The following is a 22,628-nucleotide window of genomic DNA, read 5'->3' on the forward strand; positions in this document are numbered from 1 at the left end:
AGGTTTAGTTTTTTTTGGGGGTCTATCCTATTTTTAAAGAAAAAGATTAGGGTAATTGAGACAATTCCAAAGAATCTATTAAATACATGATTTTACATTAAAATATCGCATCTCGATGGGCAAACACCGCGAGATAAAGGGAACGAGCGTTTGACTGGCACTCTCTATAGGTTCTTCGCAGAGCAAAGGTTAAGTGCGGACGGTCTCGTGTTTGTAAGGTGTGTCTCGGGCTAATTTGCACAACGTTATGAAAGCAGATGGCACGCTAACTGCTCAATTATACCCAACAGCTAGAACAAACAACAGATGACCTGTGGTAAAGTTTTACTCCGTTCATATGTTAAACATGTCGGCCCCAGCCGCCCAGCCACCCGGAGCTTATTTTAGACGCCTACTTGATAGTAAAACCCGAAACAGAACTAAGGCCTCATAGCTGCCAACTGTCCCGCAAGAAGGATTACTACCAGGTAACTTTTTGGCTTTAGGAAGTAATAGTGAAATATAGAAAATGCCGCAGGCCCATTCGGCCCCCCTGTCTAATCTGCCTGTTTGGATTGATAAACATCGAAAAGTATTTAAAACGATCGCACAGTAAATATCGATATAATAAAAAAATCTGAGAAAGATGAAAGCGTTGAGCCTGCAGACCGGGAGAGACCGTCGGCCGCGCTGAGCGTACGAGACGGAAAGATACTCTGAACGCCGTTTATCACGCGGTGTCAAGCAGTCGGTAGGAGGCTTATAAGCGGGTCCCCTGTGACTGGAAACGCGGGAAAAAACATTTTATTTACCACGATTGATGCGTTTGACAATTTTCTTGTTCGGGCGGCATTAAGATGAACAGAATTCTGTCAGGAAACAACGTATAGTTTATACGCGAATGGGACATAACGACCCGCCGCTCCGCCGCGTCCTGTACTACTAACCGAAGGTCAAAGGGCACAGTGTATAGTAAAAAACAAAAAACATATATCTTTTTTGGGGGGTATAATGCAGGAAAGAGCTTCCGTAGAATGCATGCGGAGGGTCTCATCAGACTCCTTGGAACTCTCTCTGGTGGTCTCTGCTCCACTGTCGCCCCCCACCGCTGGGGCATTTGTAGGAGTACGTGTGGGGGCCAAGCCCAGGTCTTGGGCAGTAGGTGCCTATTGGGCTATCGGGGGCCCCCCAATGGGCTGCTGCTTAGTGGGTTACAAGGCAGATATCTGATCTCCTCAACAGGCCCATTTCCATCATGGAGGCTGTGCTATGCTTTAAAGGGTGCTTTGCCCTCAGTAATGACATCATAACCCGGCGCTCTACAGCGATGGCGGCCGTGTTGGGGGGCGGCTGGGGACACTGTCCAGGGTCCAACGGCGCCAACGTAAACACATCATTGAATGTATCGGGTCGTCTTTGTCATAATAATATGTTAATAGATAATAAAAATAATAATAATAGTAAAAAAAACAGTATACAAAAGTCCTAACGTGTAACCAACAAGAATCCATTTAAAGGCCGTACACAAAATTGCACGGCGCTCCGGTACCGCCAGCAGCGGTGAGATTGCCAACACGCCGAGTATACTATCAGCGCAACAGACATGACTGCATTGCATGCGAGGAGAACACGAGAACACCACAAATCCTCAATGCATGCAAAACCCGTCGAGTGCCGCGTGGTAATGACTCCGGCTTCTCTGGCGGCACCGGGGTAGCCTTCTTAACAAGCCTTCGCGCGGTGATGTCTCCCATTTAACACCACTGAATATTGATAAATATCTCCGCACGGCGCGGCGGGGGGGGGGGAGTTGGGTCTCCATTGGCAAACCGCTTCCAAACGGTGCGTGTATTTTTATTTCCCCCTCCTCCGCACTCAAGGGTTTATTCTGAATGATTTAATTATCATTTTCCTCGCGTAAGACAAATTAAGGAGCGGGGAAGGAGTGTCACACCAAATCTGATTATTTATCTTCTTAACTGATTGCTGAGCAGCAAACCCCTGAGCGGCTTCTTATCCTCTTACTAATATAAATCGGGGGGTTTCCGTTATGTTTGTTTTTTTATTTTTTTTGGGGGGGGGTTTATTAAAAGACGCGAATATAAAAACAAAATATAATAATAATAAATATATAATAAAAATAAGATAAAAATATTAATATATAATAATATCGTCACATTCTAATCATTCTCTGCTTTTTTTTGCGGGTAATTAGTCCCGATGGTAACATTTTGTAATTTCAAGGTATTTGCTGTTTTGGAATTTTTATATTTCACACGGTTTGTTAGCAATTCCCTCTGAATAGAGTTTCAATCCGACGGTACGATGCAGAAACTGAATGTTACGTTCAATAAACCCGGAGTTCTTACGCCCGCTGCACATTTTTATTATATTGCTTGGCTAACTTTAAAAATAGATTTAATTTTGGTCACTGGAGGTGCATTGTGTGTGCGTTTTCTCTATCGCTCGCTCGCTTTTTTTTTTTTTTTTTTATCCCTGAGTTTTTTAAGTGTCAAATAAAACAGAGGCAAAAGGCGATTACACAGCCGGCTTGAAGTGAATCACTGAACATCCTTCTTTGGATAATATATTGCTCACTTACGGGTAAAGATGCCCTGTAATTCAATCAGTTCGGCAAACGGATGGCACGCACCTTGCAACACGATCACCGCGCAGGCAAAGAAAAGTCATTATTGCCGTTTAACTCTTTTAACGCTCAAAAGAGGGAAAACAGAGAACATTTTTGCAAGATTCACGGAACTCGAGATGTTTTCAGAGAACGGGGAAGGGAATAATCGCTACGATAGACAATTTCACAGGAATGTTCCGTGCTTTTGGTGTATGGGACCATCCTCGTCTTGTCATTGCTCATGGATTTAGTTCTTGAGCCGCCAAGGATAACAAAAGAATGTTTGATTGTGTTGGAATCTTTAATAAAATTGTTAAGTTTGACACCTTGTTAAGATAAAGCAGTCAGCGTCATGATGGTGGGCTGATGGACAAGTCTGGAGAAATGTATGCATTAAGAAGCCATGGAGAACATCTAGAACTTCTTTGGCCAAGGACCTACGGCTTGAGAAGCCATCAGGAAAACCCTTAAAGGGTTCTCCTGTGAGCCGAGGAAGGTGCTCAGTGAGGTAGAAATGTCTTCTTTGAGATAAGACGTTCCTTTCAATTTCACAACCCAGTTTTTCATAGCTCAACTTTTTTTGGTGTTCTCAGCCATCATCGAAGGTCGCCGACAGTAAGTTGGCGAGTGTATATAAAAGAAAAATGTAGCAGCAAAACTAGGAATGATAAAGTATTGAAGAGTAATGTCTTAAAAGGCACAAATTAAAAAAAAAATCCAGATGCCAATGCTTCATAGCCTCCAGGAGCCATCGAGGGTTCTGGAAACCACCATGCATGTCCATTTCAGAGCTCTGGGGAGTTTATTATTCATTAACTATCAGGCAGGAGATAAGGAAACCGGGCTTTGTATCAAAAACTTGCTGGTTATCATGATGAAGGTGTGAGAGGAAGCAAGTGTGGCTTTTGTGATTGTTTTCTGTTTTCTTTGTGATGTGTGTGTGACGGGTGTGATCAGAGAACGGAGGGTAACAAAAAAAAGTATAGAGAATGGAAAGTTTTTTTTTAACCAAACCTATTTAAAATGTGAAAATGTTACCCTTAAAAAACATCAATTATCCTGAACATAAGACGAGGCCAAGGACTGTTTAAGGTTGGAGTCTTTACAGCAGGAAAAATGGGTGGCTACTACATTTGGAGAGGACTAAACATGTTCTGCCATAAAGCAAGATGCTGGTGTGGTGTTGGATGAGGGGGTGGGGCCCAACTATTGCACGATAGCCTACAACACAGATTTCTAGGTCTGCTAAATGCAAAAACACTTTTCTTCAAGGCTAGGACACGCTTACTGCACTTAAATCTCAAACAAATCTATTGTAACCTCAAGGTAATTCCCCCTCCAGCCTCACTTGGGTCGGTACAAGATGTCCTCGCGTTTCTTTTCCCCCTGCGTGGTTAGATAGCGGCAGCTTGGTTTGATATGACCAGGCTACACGAGACCTTCTGAACTTTATTAATCTCTAAAGTATCACAATGACTGGCAAAGATGAAACCGAAAACGCAGCAGGCGCCTAACCCTACAAGGGGAAATCCCCCACCTACATAGAATACTTACTTCTCTTCTGTCTTACTAACATGCACATACAGGCCAAAGCATGATCTCTACACACGTCTAAGTCAAGGACCAGGTTCTACGCTGTCAACAACAGGGGGGTTTACTTTAAACGTCACCCCCAACACATGCCGGCAAACAAGAAGCCTACCCCAGAATTATCGTTATACTTGGTGGTTCCAAGATACCTTCGTAGAATATTGCAAAGAGTGGAGGAAAATCTCAAGATACTACATGAGATAGAGGCAGAGTTCTTACTGAGAACTACTGAATTCTTACTCTGGCCCATTCCTTAGGCCAAACAAGATGGCTCCCAAGGACGCCAAGCCACCATTTCCCATTAGGGCCACCATTTTGACAGATGTCTGTTCAGAATAGGGCTGAAACAACTAATCGATAAAATCGATAATAATCGATAATGAAAATCGTTGTCAACGAATTTCATCATCGATTAATCGGATCGATTTTTATCGATTATAAAAAGAGGTTTTTTTCAGAGCAAATGCTCTGAAAAACTCCTCTCCTTATATAATCCGACCTCAACAGAGATCGGATTATAACACCGGAATCCAGATCCCCCGCAACGCTGCAGGGGACCTGGATTCCCCTCACTGTCATCCGGTCTCTCACTTCCGTCTCTCTCCCCCTCCCATCTGCCTCCTCCCCCCTCCCATACATCACTCTGCCTCTCTACCCGGCACCGTTACTGACAGGCACTTTCCCTGCAGCTTCATAGAAGCCTCAGTGTAAGTGAAGGTGAGTAACGGAGTCTGTCTGTGCGATGCAAACCCCCACCGGCTGACAGAGAATCATCCTCTCTGATAGCAGGCGAGGATCTGCATCGCACAGACAGACTCCGTTACTGCCCTTCACTTACACTGTGGCTTCTATGAAGCTGCAGTGAAAGTGCCTTCAGTAACGGAGCCGGGTAGAGAGGCAGAGCGGTGTATGGGAGGGGGGAGGAGTCAGAGGGGTGTATGGGAGCCACCCTCCAATACACCACTCTGGCTCCTCCCCCTCTCATACGCCACTCTGCCTCTCTACCCGGCTCCCTTGTGTCTTGTCAGAAACGGAGGTTCACAGGAGGCAGAGTGGAGTATGGGAGGGGGGAGGAGGCAAAGTGATGTATGGGAGGGGGAGGAGCCAACGTGATGTATGGGAGGAGGCAGAGTGGAGTATGGGAGGAGCCAGAATAGAGTATGGGAGGGGGAGGAGCCAGAGTGGTGTATGGGAGGAGGCAGAGTGGAGTATGGGAGGGGGAGGAGCCAAAGTGATGTATGGGAGGGGAGGAGGCAGAGTGGTATATGGGAGGGGGAGGAGGCAAAGTGATGTATGGGAGGGGAGGAGCCAAAGTGATGTATGGGCGGGGGAGGAGGCAGAGTGGTGTATGGGAGGGGGGAGGAGGCAGAGTGGAGTATGACAGGGGGAGGAGCCAGAGTGGTGTTTGGGAGGGGGAGGAGCCAGAGTGGTGTATGGGAGGGGAGGAGCCAGAGTGGTGTATGGGAGGGGAGGACCCAGAGTGGTGTATGGGAGGGGGAGGAGCCAGAGTGGTGTATGGGTGAGTTATAGTGGTGTATGGGGGGTATTATGAATTTTTAGGGCATATAGGGGGTATAAGGCATATGGATATTAGGCATATCAGGGGGGCATAAACATATCTGGGGGTAAAAGGTATATCAGGGGGCTCAGTGGCATATAGGGGGTATAAGACATCGATATTAGGCATATCAGGGGGGCATAAAACAAATCTGGGGGTAAAAGGTATATCAGGGGGCTCAGTTGCATATCACTGGCATATAAGGAGTATAAGGCATATCAGGGGCACAGTGGCATATCAGGGGGCATAGTGGAATCTGGCATATAAGAGGTATAAGGCATATATGGGGCAGAGTGGCAAGCTGGGGGTCAGATGTGCATAACTGGGGGGCAGTTTGGTAAATAAAAAAAATTAAACAAGGCTTTTTTCTCAGTTTTTATTAAATATGAAAAATAGTTAACATATGAATTAATATTTACTAATAACTTTGTATTAAAACCTAGTTTGAGAAGCACTGTGTTTGTGTTCTTGTAGCTTTTATTATTATGTCAGTAAAATAAGAAGGTGAATAGAGAGAGGCCATTGCAATAAAGAGATGAAAGTGTAAATTGTACGTTTTTTATTGCAATTTTTCTTCAATTTAAAATAATGTATTTTTTTATCCGATTAATCGATTAATCGACAAAATAATCGGCCAACTAATCGATTATTAAAATAATCGTTAGTTGCAGCCCTAGTTCAGAAGCAACACCAGAAAGACCCCCAAAATAATCAGAAAGATTACAAACAGCACGTAAGAGACGGTTTAGAACAGAAAGGGGGAAAATGTGCTGTAGAATCCTAGGCAGATTAGGTAACAGATGGACAGCTCCTTCGAGCCCTTACACAGCTGTGTTATTCACACTTATGTTTAAATCCAGTGCTCGTAAAATATAACCAAATAACTAAAACCCCTGTGTCAGGAAAATAAAAGAATCCTTCATATTATGTTATTTACTTATTGCCTCAAACATAAGAGGATTGTAAGACATGAAGACAGACACTCTTGCGCTTCTTCCTGGCTATTAAAAATGGAGTAAAATGTTATATATTATATATAAAATATATTAATTTATTCTTTATTTATTAATTTAACCCAATCAGGGAAAGCCAACCTCTGGCACTCCATAGACTACATCTCGTATGAAGCCGTGGCTGCCATAGTAGTCACTTGGAGCTGGGTTGCCCATATTGACCCTGAAAACAAATTAGTATATATCAGCATCTGAAAGATACAGCGTACAAATATCTGCGGGGAATCCAAGAATAGACACCCTTAGGGGTACGTACGCTGTTGGGTGAATTGTGCTCATTTTTATCTTAATGTGAAAAATATTCTAATATCCTCGAGTAGACAATTTAGAAGACTATTCAAAGTGTTAACGAGACATTCCAAAAATAGTCAAGAAGAAACATAATGTCAATTTCACGTATAACTCTATCACAAGAAGAGCGAGAGAGGCTACTTCTGGAACTCCAGCTGCTGGGTGATGATGACTTTAAAATGGCGAGGAACAGACAAGGAGCCCATCGCATACACAGGTGGGCATACAATGGTCTGATTGTCGTTGGACCTTCTTGCCCCCATAGCAAAGCGTGAAGATCATCACGGGCCGCAGCAGCTGGAGCGGTGGAAAGTAGCTCTTGCTAATCGTTTCAGGTTTGACTTCTTACCTCTCTCTTTTTGGAGTGAGCATGGAAGCCTGTCCATTGGTCGCGGCTTGAGGGTTTATGAGCAAGGATGGCTTGGGTGCAGCGGACGATGAGACGCAGGTTGTGGACAGGTCCAAAGTGCTATGGTTATTACAAGCCACGTCGTCTGCCGTGTGCGAGCCCGTTACTTCTTTCCAAAGCTGCTGGAGCTCTGTTGGAATCATGCCTGAAACAAACAAATTGGATAATTAAATCAATTAACAGCTAATTCAGCCCTCCTCAAACAGTAATTAAATCAAAGAGTCTGTAAACAAAGCCTGAACCCCCCCCCCTACAAGGGATAATGAAATGCAACAATTCATTCTTTTCTGCTATGGTATTTGCCTAACTAAAAAGCAGATTATTAATCTTACAGGAGAAGAAAGAGCAACAAGAAGGCTGTTGTATCTGAAAGGGTGTCCTCATCAACATACAAATGATCTTTGTTTTAATTAAATGGTTCCCATGAGCTACACGCGGAAAAAAATACTCTGATTTGTGTTCTTAGAAAATTCCGTGCGCGCATGCGTTCTCCGGCACGGATACAACACAAGGTGCTGGTTTCCTTTTTTTCCATAGAATGGACGTCTTCTTCATAAAATGAGAATATATATTTATATTGGGTTTTTTTCCTTTTAAATGCCTCATTTTAAAGTAACCTTATGCAAGTAAAAGAACGTGTGATACATTTTTGAATCACAGAAAACATTTTGGGGAAAGTCAGTGTGGGACAGGGAGACCATGCGCCATCTTTTCCTAAGACGAGACCAACGACTGATTAAGGTTTGAATCTTTACAGCATGAAAAACCAGCAGACTAGACGTGGGCCGAATGGGGCCGATCTGCCGTGGTTCTGCTTAAATATGTAAAGCCATTTTGTCGGAACGTTCCATCCAAGGCTTTGTCAATCTGATGGCTCGTTTGTGTCAGGTGACACAATAGTTGGGGCTCCGTCAAATTCTTCAAGACACGGGGCCAAGAATGATCGAACCTGGGAGCTCCTTAAGTCCATAACAAGGTCGGGGGTGAAAATGGGTTGGATGAGGTGAGAGACCAGAGAAAGTTGGGTAGCCAAGACCAAGAGGTTCTTCAAAGAACATTAAGAGGGTTGTCCCATAAGACTAAGAGATTGGCACGCAATAACTAGAATTCACAGATTTGGACCGTTAAGGAGGAGAATTGTTTGAACAAGAGGTCATTATCTAAAACTAGAGGGTCAAAGGCTTAGGGGAACAGCATCCCAGCAGAAGTGGTAGAGGGTAATACAGTGAGGGGATTAAACATGCATGGGACAGACATACGGCTATTGAAGCTAAGACGAGACTGATTAAGGTTTCAGTCTTTACAGCAGGAGAAACGGGTGACTAGACGGGGGCCGAATGCGGGCCGATCAGCCGACATGTTCTGTGTTTATAGACATCTATACAAATAATGTAAACCCGACATTCTTTTTAGTAGAGTCAATTACTATTTAAATATAGAAATAGAAAATAGCGATCTAAAGACACATTCAGCAGATCACACAGAAATACAATCTTTTTTCGTTTTCCCCCCAAACACAGGGTATTGTGACAAAAAGGGCATAATTTGAACCCTGGTATTTAAATGAAGACAAATAGCTTTGTTATAATATACATTTTTTATTAATCACTCGCAGACATAAATTATGAATTCATATTGTCTGCCTGAAATGCTTTTCTCACATTTTAACAGTCAAATGGATTATACTATGATTAGTTCATTAACACACCTATCTTTCTCATTAATTTTGGTTTCTAGCGCCGCTCTCTTAATTGATGGATGTGTCTGCGGAAAAAAACACATAACTTTTTCTAAAAAGTAACCCCCTTTTTACTGTCATTAGAACGACGCTAATGAGCTAAGAATATAAGGAAAAAAATAACAAAAATATTGATTTTTATAATAAAAATAATAATAATAATGAACCGCCATCTACATAGAAAATCCTGCATTTAAAATATTATCATAATCTCAGTATCCATAGAATGCTACAAATATTATATAATAATTGAGCATTGGAAAGACACTTTGTTTCCCGATTGTGTTACATTAAATTCTATACGATGTGTGGCATTTGCAAGTAATTTGTTCCGTATTAAACTAGTTTTCTATGGTATAGAAATATCTCCGGGAAAGATAATTCCGTAGGTTATGTCCACATCATTGTACAGAGCAGTCATCATTAAAGAGACATGCTTGTTACACTCCCATGAGACAACCTAGAAGGAGCTCTGCGTAATGGCGTATCTCGCTAAATCAGATTTATAGTTAGCTATGAGTGGGTGATTAAGATTTCTCAGATCACACTGCAAAGCAAAGTATGACAACAGAGAGATTTATTAAGGAGGGGGGGCAGGAAAAGAAAGCCTAAAAAATAAAGATTCTGGGAAAACTGCATTACAGAAACACCTAAGTATCAGGACTGCTGACAAAATGTATGTATATAAAAACATTTTGCCATTTTACTGAGATTTAAGCTCATAAGCCATTGTACAGCGTTGCGCAATATTATAGTATATATATATATATATATTTTATATATATATATATTATATATTAAACCTAAATATTGTATTTGCCATTCCAGTTTTTTTCAACCAATATTCATAAGGAACTTGGTCTGAAGCTATCGTCCGTTACATAAACATCTAGCTGTCTTCCCAAAAATTACGCATAAAGACTGTAAAACCGGACTTCTGACTATTATGTGTTTTTTATTATTATTATTATTTTATTTGAAGATAGTGGGATAAAAAATATTGAGAGGTTCTAAAAATTAACGATTTCACAATATCCCCTTAAATCCACCGTTTTCACAACTAAGCACAGACTATAGCTAGAACAGCAAGCGGAAATATACAAATACAGATTCCATTTATAGGCTATTATTGTACATATTTATATTACAAAAAAGTAAATATTTTGGGATAATGTAAGTAAACAAAAATAACAGCTGCTTATGTTATTTGCTACATATCCCAACATTCATTAAGTATTTTTACATCATTATATATATATATTTTTTTTAAATATCTTTAAATAAGAATTATTTTAGGGAATTTAAAGCTAGGAGGGGAATATCTTTGAGACCCAAATAAACAGTAATTCAAAATAAATCCAGGAATGAAGTGATTATCTGTAGGGAATGTGATTCATGGGGTAGTTTAATTTTTTTTTTATTTTATTTTATTTAGAAGACACTGAATAGATAATCATCTCAACGTGATCAGCCAAACATCTTTACTTTGCTAAACGGTTAAAGATTTTAATTATTCCGGCTTTGGAGAGCAATGGTCTAATGAGGCAATAGGCTCCAGAGAATACAAGTGTTTAAGGACTGTGAAATGAGTTTGATAGGATTTTTTTTTCATATATTCAGTGTGTATAGTTTGCATATCAAAGAGAAGTAAATTATTGAACGACGGACCAATAACCTTCCCCGCCTTTGGGAGAAACAGTATTAACAAAAACAGTAGGTCCGTGGAAGCAGTCATTTTGCTCAAAATTCTGATTCTTTTTTTTTTTTTGTTGTAATTAATCCGCGTTCCGTTAGAACATTAGCCGATGCAATCATTTTGCAAACCATAATAATATAATAAATAATAAAAATATTCCGGGGCCATATCCAATTTTTTTTTTTTTGTATTAAAAATATGTCAATTACCTTATGATAGATTTGATATCACATGAGCATTTAGCGATTAGGCATATTCAATTATTATGTGTCTTCTGAAATTAAGCCCGGGAGACAAATTAAACAAAGAGGGGGGGGGGTAAAAAAGGAAGGTTACAAAGTAACCTCCTGTGCCGTTACCTAGCGTCAGACCGCTATTATCAAGCACCTTGCGAAGTGACAGCGTTGGATATATTTTTAGCGTGCGCGGTTGACAGTCTGTCTATACGCCGACAATTAGCTCAGAATACAGCTGACCCTTACTCTCTCGATCCATGCATTAAAACAATGGAGCCTCAAATTGTCCTCTGATGTGAACACATTTGTAAAGAATCGCGGCGCGTTCGCCATAAAACAAATGATCATCGGAAGCCGATTTTGGCCGTGGAATTAAAAAAAAGAAGAAGGGTAATGGGGGAGGGGGGGGGTGCATCTATTAATTAGTAAAGCACTCCTTTCCAATATGAAATAGTAATATCTCCTCCGCGCTAGTAATGCGTCTCAAGTGCTTCAGACACAAAGCCCCTAAAATTCTTCAGCTAATTAATTAGTTTGCAAATTGATGTGTAGGCAGTAAATTCAACCACTCTGGATCTGACTCCCCATCCAGTGGGAGCCGATGGCAACGAGATAACCGCAGCTTGCGGGGGTCATGATTTAAAAAAATATATATATACCATTATTTTGTTTCGGGTTAGGATTTTACTTTAACTCTCAAACCGCCAGCTGGGATATATAATAAATGAACCTAACAATAACCCTGGTAACTAATAATATTACAGAAAACATCGAATTTAAAACATCTGGGTCACATATACACATAAATAAAAGATATACATATTGGAATTATGGGAATTTAATATACAGTCACACTCTGCCAAATGGGCACAAAAATATTATTTAAATTACATTTTTTATGGGATTTTATCTGTTTTATCGGCCTCTTGAATGTCACCTTACCTACAGGAATGTGTAGTTGAGTCTTGAAACATTGTTGCATTGTGAATGATTGTAAGTGAATGAGAAGCGAGCAATGAATGGCAGATTTAAAAGGAGGCCTTGTATCTACATGAGATACGACACCCATAAAAGCATGGATTTCAGGGGACATGCCATCTACATGTATGGGTGGCATAGGCCGTGGTGCCGTGCACACATGTTGCTTGTGTTTGTGAACCAAAATAGTTAATAGTTGTTGGGGGTTCTGAAACATGACTAGGGAGATTCTTTGTCTAAGTCTCCAGAAAACACATACTTCTTTTTTTTGACATTTTATTAAATATTAGTCAACTGGTAGCGTCTCCGGTGTATTTCAGGACAGACCAGTTCTCTTCATTATGAAAGAAAATGCGGTCTTTGGTTTAAAAAATGTATGTTATGGGGACAGGTGACGGATTACCGCCTGTAGAACTCGATTTCGTAAGACTGAAGACAAACACAGCCCCTGCAACCTTTCTTGTCCTTGTGGGCGAGTACCCAGGTGACCACGTCCAAATAACCATAAAGTAGATTTAATGCCTCTAATGACATCAGATTTAAATTATCATCCATGGGCTGAATAACCGACATCGCCGACCCTAATTTTTCATGAGTACAATTAAATTTGGCTATTTTTTTTGAACAGATGGTGAAGATGCACTTCCCGGATATCTTGTCTTTAATATTTGTTTAGCCATTCACTTAAGGGGAATAAAAAACACAATAAACATAAATCCACCTCCATATGGGAATGTAATGACATTTATAGTACTAAATGACATAGCATTGTATAAATACGTATACGGTCCCCTGAGGTTCTGTATGCATCTCTGGCTTAACCGGGCCATATTTATAAATAGCCATTCGAGGACGAGGTTCAACGAGGTTTCTGCTATTCATTATAGATTTAGAATTTTGCCAAAATTATAAATATGAGTTTTGTGAAGGAGAGGAAACAAATAAAAATAAACTCGCTTTTTTTCTCTTTTGTCCCAACCACATTGAGATATATATATATGTTTTTACATCATAGTGTAACAGCTCGTGGTAAAAAAAAGTATTTTATATTGTAGAGAACCTAAGACTTATAGCTTGCGAATAGGAAAAATATCACACAAAATGCCTTCAAAGATCCTTGAAGGATCTGATTTGTTGGGTATGGGATTTTGCACGGAAAGATATATGGATATTTTTTCTAACCCTAAATGTAACCAAAGGCGTTCAACTTGGCCGCCATCTTGAATGTGCTAACGGGATGTCTGTGTTATTGGTTAATGTTTCATGGGTCTCAATTACCACTCATGGTGAAGCAGACAATATGGGCTCTAAGGGGGAAAGGTCAGAGTCCATGCAACGATGTTCATCAGTCTTTGTGACGCGCATGTGTGTTTAGCGGACTGTTTCTTTCCAATGTAACCTATAGATATCTTTATGTTAAGAAATCCGCCTCTATTGATGTGTTAATAAATAGCACTGAAGACATCCCTACCTATCAAAGTAGAAGGCAAATCAATGGGAGTATTTAGGGTTATGTTATACGGAGACGTGATACTAATCACCTTCTAAGCTGTTCCACTTTAATCTCTGTCATACAGAGCCGCGCAAGCCGAAATGGCCAAAAATCACTGTATGCAACGCTTAGTTTGCTTGAAATTGTCACAATATTTAAAAACTACAACTGGGGTAAAAAAAAAAAAGATATATAGTATATTCATCTTATACCAGCAAAAAAAAAATAGTGGAGGTTCCCCTAAAAAGGAGAGGATTTAGGAGCCAATGATCACATAACAGAGACATTTTAATAAGCGCAGCAGTCCGTTTGAACGCACCTTGGGTTAGCGGCTGCAGCGGGAGGGCTGGCTGCCCCGGCTGGATAGACAGGAGTCCTTGACGCTGTAAAGTGAGGAGGTGTTGCTGCTGCAGCTGCTGCATCTGAAGAAGCTGCTGCTGAAAAGCCAGCTGCTGAGTGGCCACTTGCTGCTGCTGGGATTGAAAGAAAAGAAGCAGAGCGTTAATCACGCGAGGTCTCGGCGGTCTCTACGCCACTTAAAAGGAGAGCTGTCACATTTGAGATAATTGAACCCAAAAACCATCTTTGAATTCCGCTACCATTATTTCTGTTACATTTGCCAGCCAAACCTTCACTTAAGGTATATCCAAGGTACCTTAATTACCCATGATCCCTCGGTGCAAATTGCATCGGAATCCTACTGAATCACGCAACGCGGGAATCTGATGTTCATACACATGTTACATGTTCTAGCAGTGGATGTAAAGCATTTGATAGCCGAGTGGTCCCTTTAAATGTTCGTGTTGCCCCTGCAGAATCCATGTATTTGCCCCTTACCCCATTCCTTGGCTATATACCTGATATAGTCACCTCCTAGTTTAATGAACCCTGCCGACGGGGGTCCGCCGAGACCCCTGAGTGCATGTGCAGAAAGGGTCCCCATTGATTTAAATAGGAGCCCTTTCCTGCCACTGCCGACAAGGGGACCTCTCAATCCCAACTGGGATTGCCACCGCGAACCTCCGAGGTGCTTGGAGCGCTCGCAAGGTGCTTATTGCGGCGCCCGAGACGCCTCTCTACTCTGTTTATCACTTCTGACATAAATAAATGAGAAAAAAAATCAGACCTTTGAAGAAGAAAAACTTCATCTAATATTGTTAATTAGCCATGACAAACGATGAAATAACATTGTAAATCTTTCATAGAAACAGTGACTGGATTTTAATTACACACATTCATAATTTAGCAAACAACATCTTACTTGAACAGGAAAGCTTAATGTGCTCCACTCCAGGACTGATGTATTCGCCGGCGGAACTGGAGAATTTTTTATTTTATTTTTTTTAATATATTTTTTTCCTCCTTCTTATATTACTTTCTCTTTTGTTCTCCATAAACCAGGCGAGGCACTTATTTTTTTTTATTTTTTTTTATAATTTGATAAGTATCTTTTTAAAGTTATTTATCGTACAATGAAAGGATGGAAAGAAAAAAAAAAACAAAAAACTTTTGCTGTCTGTGACATCGACACATCACACGACGGCGTACGGTTTTTTTCATTGTGTTGGCCAAAAAAAATAAAAAAAAATAATAATAAAAAAAAAATAATGTAGATTTCCTTCGTAATTATCTGAGCGATGCAGAGATAATGTGGTGCAATTGTACAATAAACAGAAGGAAATTATCTAATATCCCCGATCTTCTGGGAATAATATCAAGGTGGAGATTTTTATCCACTCCATGCTCGGCTGCCACAAAGCATATTAACCGTTTGGATACACGGAAAACGCAATGTGTTTTTCATTTGTATTTTCCAAGGAAACAAATAGGAATTCATCACCTGTGAAAGAATTTTATATCTTGACCGCAGAGCGCGTGTGGAACGCTTGCAGACAATGAACTCTGGGTCTTATTTTAAGGATTTGTTAAGCAGCAGAGAGTTTATATTAAACACTTTCAGTTAAAGATTAGGAAATGAAAAGCATAACATTGTAGCCATTATTGAGTGGATTTGTAAATACGGGGATTACGCTATTTTGTTGTTCCGTGGTAACATCTTCTGTAGCTTTGGTGGAGAGGCCCGGTGGTAAAATCGGCAAAAATTACAATTTTAGCTATTGTTTCGAAGGGTTAAACCCAGGGAAATTTGGTCCAGATGTGGCAGACGCAACACAGCGAGGTCCTTATTTGCCAATTTGCTAAAAGCCACGCTCACTGATTTAACGTGACGGTGGTGAAACCGAACTCCGAAGCTCCAAGTGGAGCTCAATGGTGGCCACCATTCCAAAGAGAGTACTAAAGAGTTTTATGGAGATGGGATCAAACCTAATTATCCTCTAAGCTGTTCTATCTCCTTCATACAAAGCCGAACACGCTAAAATGGCCAAGGATTACCGTATGGAAGGCATGCTTTCTCTGCTACATGGGCACGTTATTGGATGGAGAAAGGCGAGGAGATGCCACCATCTTTGGGTCCTTAACCCAATCACTTGCTTTAGTTGCACCTCAGTATAGTGGAATGTATGACCATAGTTGTGATATAATTCATGGTCGTATAACCACAATCACCAAAAATAAGCATGCGCAGAGCTACTGGCGCACTTGTGACTCAATGGCGGCTAAACAATGTCTCCTACGTTAACAATAGGGTTTAATAAAAATAACCTCCTCTCTGGCAAAACTTATGAAGAGGGTAACATTAAGGGGGTAACTTTAACCGCAAAATATTAAGGATGTGTCTGAAGAAGAAATGGGATTAAACGCTGGGCACAATCTCAAAAAACCTGCGCTTATAGGAGAAACTCAGGAGTAACTCGCTCTGCAGATTCTGATGATGTGCGAAATTGAATAAACTGCATGTTTGATAAATGTGGCGTATGGACGTGACGCGGTGAAGGTCGTTGCCACGCTTCCTTCTGTGATGCAACTCAAAGTGCAAAACACCATGACAACGGACAGGTGTGATTGGGTTGGATTACATTGGATTTGTAACACTTTCGTCTTTAATGCTCGGTACAAGGTAGGTAAGCAGGTATTTGTGGACCTGAAGGTCTACGGAAGCCACATCCGATGATGGCGGGGGAAAGAAAATGGTCATCCATACCCACCTCCTATGAACGGAGGAGACCGTAAGCTGGTGAAAGCCACGTTCGCTTCTTCACATGTGTTCATTTTATCGTCACGTTTAATGTTATTGTAACATTCACCCCCCCCCCTTATTGTAATAGCGCTACGGAATCCGCTCGTGTTCTATAATAATGTATCAAGTGCTCTTTTCCTGGCTCTGACACGGTTAAAACTTTCTCTTCCTTGGTATCTCTTGCTAAAGTTAATACTGGCTTTCTGCATTAAAAAAATAGACAGGATATAAAAGTATACAGGAGGCATTGTCCATGAAAGCGTTTGGAAGCGATCTAGGTTGCCAAACTGTGTTCCACACCCAGTAACCAAACACAGGATACAAGTCAGTTTGTTTACTTCTCACAATTGAATTGGTACAAAAAAGGTCTCGGCTCGGCTCTGTTGACAGGTCAGTAGCCAGCGTTAAAATGCTGAAATATCCTGATAAAGCTTGCATTTTTGTTCCCCTCCCTGTCAAAGGTCTGTTTTCCTTTCGCGGGTTACTCCCTACTGCCTAACATAAACTGTCATAATCCGAAAGGGCAAAAAAAGAGCCTTTTAAAACATTTCTGGCCGACACGCTGGTATACGATTTCTCATCACTTTTATTTTCTGGATATACACCCTAAACAGCGCTCCAAATCAAATCCGGGGCCGCGATAACCCCCCCCACACACACATACACGCACATACACACACACACACACACACAGACACACACACACACATACACACATACACGCCGTCCTCCAGAAGCCGAGTAAATCCAGCTGGGTAGACGGACCACAAAATACCAACTTCCAGCTCATCCTATCGATACATTCATAATCATCTCTACCGTCTAATCTCTCAGAGGTATTCTTTTTGTCCAAAACACATGACAACATTCCCCGTTTTCCTCTAAAAGCAATTCTGCTGTCTATTTCTTCTCAGTCTGCTGAGCTCTCTCAACTTTTTTTCACCCCAGTGTTGGGGGCCACACATCCTGTTCTAAAAAGCCCCCTTTTGGAGCAGAATCCTGTAATCCATGAAACCCTAAAAATCTCTCACGAGCCTCTCGTGTCTTCTCCATACCAATTAGTTTGCATAAAGAATACGCATTATCTTCTTTAGCGATCTTGACGTTTTCACTTCAGATGCCCCCTCTAATGCCCCTTAATGAAATTTCTTGCATTTGGGCTGAATCAATTACTTAAAGTCTTACAGCTCTAGATCTAAAAGCTTCTGCTGGCAGACCGGCCCCATTTGGCCCCCATCTAGTCGCCCGTTCCTCCTGCTGTAAAGACTCAAACCTCAATCAGTCGTTGGTCTCGTCTTAGATTCAGGAGCCGTATGTCTATCCCATGCATGTTTAACTAACCTTCCTGTATTACCCTCTACCACTTCTGCTGGGAGGCTCTTCCACTTACCAACCACCCTTTCAGTAAAGGAAATCTTCATTGCCTTAGATCTACTCAAGTACCGAAATATCACTATTCATCTAAAGTTTGCACGGAGTGGGTAAAACGACACTAGGGTTTTTTTTTATTAACTCTGAACTATAGAAGAGGAAAAGAAACATCGTCAAAAAGAAAAAAAATAATAATTCTGGTCTTCTGTACTCGAGGGAATAAATGTGCTGCTACCGGGAGGGTCCCTTCCTGTCTATGTCAGCCAAACCGAACATTTCATTTGTCTGTCACATTGTATTTAAAGAAGAAAAACCTACTAACACCCGTCCGAAAGAACAATGGGGGTCACCTGTTCTACTGACTCGGAAAGAGGATAGCTAGAACAATCCACAGAGAGATAAGGGTTTGTTTTTTTAAAAAAAAAAGACCCTCGTTCCATTGTTGGCTTCGCTAAGAAGTCTTCTCCTTGCAATTCCATCCAGCGAGCGCCTCTGAACTTCTCAGCCCCTCGCAGCACGGAGGTTCGAATTATAAACTCTATCTCTCTCGCGCGTGTAAAGAAAGCCGGGACATCGCTTCCGATCTCCAGCGACCGACAAGAAGGACGGAGACGGCCCTTTATGGACGCTCTTCAAATATAACGTTAAAGATCCCTTTTTTTTTTTTTAAATAAATAAATAAAATACTAAAATTTTGATGCCTTTGAAAAAAATGGAACACAAAATAACAACAGGGGGTTACTGGCTCCCAGCCACGGGGGAGACTCTTCATGATTCTTATTCTCTCCCGTTTGAAGGCTGATATAAATCAGATTCAAGAAGGCACCAGCAGAAGGAGAGAGTCTCTCGAGGCTACGGTTATTTCCTGTGATCATGTATAATGTGCTTCAAAACTTGGTTTTTACCAATTCCGCTGATCAATTGCACCTCGTTCTTCTGCCCCCCCCGTCTTATTTTTTTTTTTCCACCCCTCCCTGTTCTGTTTACATCTGATGTGACTCGGTGACAAGCGCTGTCTGAGGCTGGGAAACAGAACTGTCATGTTGATTTATGAGCACATCAAACCAGCGCTTGTCCAAACTGAAGCCTGCAGTTCATTAATTAGAGAGTTGTGACTTTGAAGTCAGCTTTCAGACTGTGGTTTTTAACATTTGGCTTAATTTATATGCTCTTCAATGTGGATCTCCAAGGAAAAAAACCGAAATTCCCTTCTTGTCTTTGAACTTCTTTTGACCGCACAATAATAATTTCTTTGTCCGGAGTGATGCTAGCATCGTAGAGTCATTAACGAGCATTGAATTGCTACTGATGAGTAAGCCCTACTGAATTAGAGAAACAGCCAAGGAAACAAAGCTGAGAGTATTCTGCCCCGTGATATCTCACAATTACATACACCCCCCCCCCGTGCCATTACCATTTTAATTACTGTTAGCCTTTTAGATTTACATTTTAGACACTTTTTAATCTGTTCCCTTTTCTACAGGACTGAAGTACTTCTCATAATGAAAGCGCAAGGTGGGAGCCATAATGTATGTGTCCGGCTCAATACGGCGAGCTGTCCCCTGGCAGGCTTTGTTTAGCGAGACGTCTGGGCTCGGCGCTCTCAACCAAGCGCTGTTTACTACTGGATCAGTAGAACGGCAACAAAGTATCACCGGGGCGATTTATTTATTCATGTTACATACGAGCTCGATCAAACGAAACACCCCAAACCTTAAACGTCTTGGCTTTAAATGCTCTCTGCCCAATTCCCAGGTAGTCTCCTTATTATATTTAGACAGCATCTCTTGGTCTACCTCGTAGCTCTTGATATTTTCAAGGGGTACAAGGCAGCGTATCGGCCACCATTAAATACGCATTAAAAGACTTAACCCTTTGAGCCACACGGAGATGTACCATACGTAGCTTCACAATACTGTTTTTTTTTTATTTAATGTAACAAAATACCTGATCAAACGTGAAACATTGTTGCATAATATAATGGTTCTAGAAAAGCTTCATGGCCATCAGTGAAACGTGTACCGTGTTCGTGTACCAAGAGTGTGACCGCTGGCATTTAACTGCATTGCCAGTCCCTTTAAATTATTGTGGCCCTAAGGGCTCTAGAAGCGACATGTAGTTCTGATGACTTTTTTTTGGGCCAACTCTTTATTAGAAAGATGGACCCACAAGCTTAGTCTTATTCTGGAATCCCAGAATAAAATCATTTCAATATTCACATATATATATATATATTTATTTTTTTTTTAATTATTATTATTGAATTAATTTTGGGTGTATTTATCGTACCTCTTTAGGCTGTTTTCCTGCATGTTGTTGCTGTATCAGTTGGATCTGGAGCTGTTCTTGTTGCTTCTTATAAAACTCTTGGAGCTGCTGCTGAACAGAAAAGGGAACAATAGAGGGGTTTTTACAACGTATAGAGACAGTCCTGTCCTTTTTGGTGTAATACACAGAGTCTGATTTGAAAAATAGCATCCTTTTATCTGGAATGGTCTGACCTTTCGTTTGAAACTTGACAATAAATTCAGCGTGCGCGGACTATTCTTGGCAAAGCCAAGAACAAAAAAAAAAGTAATCTCTAAAATGTACTGATGGAAACCAGGCAGTTTTCAGAGCCGACTAATTAAAATAAGGCAAGGGATGACCTTTGTTTGTAACAACAAAGACAGGGTGCCCTTGATCGGGGAGCATGGTAAATCTCTCTTGTAGAACACATGCATCCATTTAGAATGATAGTTTTCAAATGCTTTTACTGTTGGCCACTGCAGGCACGTGTCTTTATCCACTCAATTTCATTAAAGGCCATTTGGGTCGGAAACAGGAATCACAAACTAATAGCAAGCAAATGCATGCACTTCAAGCAGCATGGACAATTTGTACGACCGTGGGCAATTACTTTTAGTAATACAAATCGGAATAGGTTTACTCGTGATCTGAGCTTCAACGGGGGGGTGGCGCTACCACTGTTGGCCAGAAGGTGACCAAGGGGCGAAGAAAACTCTAAGGAGTGGAGGAAGCACGCTGTCCCTGGCTTGTCTATGTCCTACAGTCAATAAATAAAGGTCAACAAGGTGTCTATGAATGGCATAGCTACTTCTTTAACGAAGCTAGGCCAGGTTTTATGAGACGTAGGTATCTTGGCCACAATGGACTTCCTAGAGCAGTAATGACATCGAAAAGTGGAGATTGGGTTGGGTTGGTTGGGTTTTGTGGATGGTTGGGTTTTGTGGATGGTTGGGTTTTGAAGGCTTAGTGATAGATAGGTAGACTGTCAGCTTTGACGATGGGGTGTGAATCGCTGTGAGTGTTGGCTCTACACACATTACCTGCTGAAGCATGAGGGCCTGTTGCTGCTGAAGCAGGACCTGCAATTGTTGGGGTGTAAGCACTTGCTGTTGGAGGATTTGTTGCATTTGCTGGGGAGTGATTACTTGGGGTGTCATCATAGCCACTGATACAGGAACCTAAAAAAAAAACGAGAAAGTGGGTTCAGCATAGAGTATGTGAACAACAGCCGGTCATAACCCAACGAGCACCACCAACGAGCGTTACGGGAGAAAATACCGTATTTGCAAAATTCACAATACAACGTTTTTACAACCTCTGGATTTTGATGTAACAAAAGAACTAGGTGGATGAATAAACAGAAAAAGAAGCGGCAGAATGAGATACGTAAAGAAGGTCTGTGGGTCTCTGGCTTTGCAGGGCACCCTCTCAGCAGCCACGCTCTGCGCAAGTTACGTCTAGAACACATTTCATTGAAATATTGCTCTGGCATTAGTACATCTGCCTGTCTGACAGACAACGTTCCAGCTAGTTAATTCTGTATTTCATAGAATCACAGATTCCTAATGGACGCCAAGCCCTGAGGTCACATCGAGTCCTCTACACCCGCAGTCACTGAGGGAAGCCAAGAACGCCAGGGCGGGTAACAGAGTAACGGGAATACCGGAAAAAACTTCATAAATAAAAAAAAAAACACAAAAATATATACAACCCCACGCAAAATCTGCCAGATTTAGGTATATTCGTGAGCTGCCAACCAGCTTCTCTTACTATGCCGATGTTTTCTGTTCTCCCGTATTACGCGAGATACCGTTAAAGCTGCTTACTATGACATTTCCGTGACAAACAGAGACAGTGATGAACCTGATAGCATTTCATATTTGCAACTGTTAACACGTTTCTGCACAGGCATCGCTGTAAGAAACCTATACGGTGCATTTGAAAAGATGATGTCTTGTTCAGATAAAAACACTGACATTAAAATGACAGCTTGTCTCGACCAAGGTTACGCCAATTGTATTCGAGCGGCTACCTCATGACAATGCTACAAATTCTCGCCAGGCTTTCTAGAATGTAATTTCCCTATTCAAAATAATCGCCGTACTTGTGTTTAATTTGCAAGAGCACCGGAGTCGTTTCGCCAACGACGGAGGAATCCAGATGCTCTTGGAATATTTTTTTTTTTTTTTTTTTTTTAAACAACCTAATATTGGGCGGAAG

At 41.2% G+C, this 22,628-nt stretch overlaps 1 protein-coding gene across 8 annotated transcripts in view; it reads right to left on the reverse strand.

Moving 5' to 3' along the window:
• FOXP1 (forkhead box P1) overlaps window positions 1–22,628 on the reverse strand; it is a 182,761-nt gene that overhangs the window by 31,198 nt on the left and 128,935 nt on the right. For 6 of the 8 annotated variants that reach the window (XM_053470141.1, XM_053470134.1, XM_053470140.1 and 3 more), the window contains 4 exons: window positions 21,449–21,586; window positions 20,409–20,498; window positions 13,929–14,082; window positions 7,410–7,614 (listed from right to left, as the gene is read on the reverse strand). In XM_053470141.1, coding sequence (XP_053326116.1) covers window positions 7,410–7,614; window positions 13,929–14,082; window positions 20,409–20,498; window positions 21,449–21,586 — 587 coding nt within the window. The remainder of the gene's footprint in view (window positions 1–7,409; window positions 7,615–13,928; window positions 14,083–20,408; window positions 20,499–21,448; window positions 21,587–22,628) is intronic. The other 2 variants (XM_053470136.1, XM_053470135.1) reach the window with 2 other exon arrangements.

Source organism: Spea bombifrons, chromosome 6 (assembly GCF_027358695.1).
Source record: "Spea bombifrons isolate aSpeBom1 chromosome 6, aSpeBom1.2.pri, whole genome shotgun sequence".
Lineage (NCBI taxonomy): Eukaryota > Metazoa > Chordata > Amphibia > Anura > Pelobatidae > Spea > Spea bombifrons.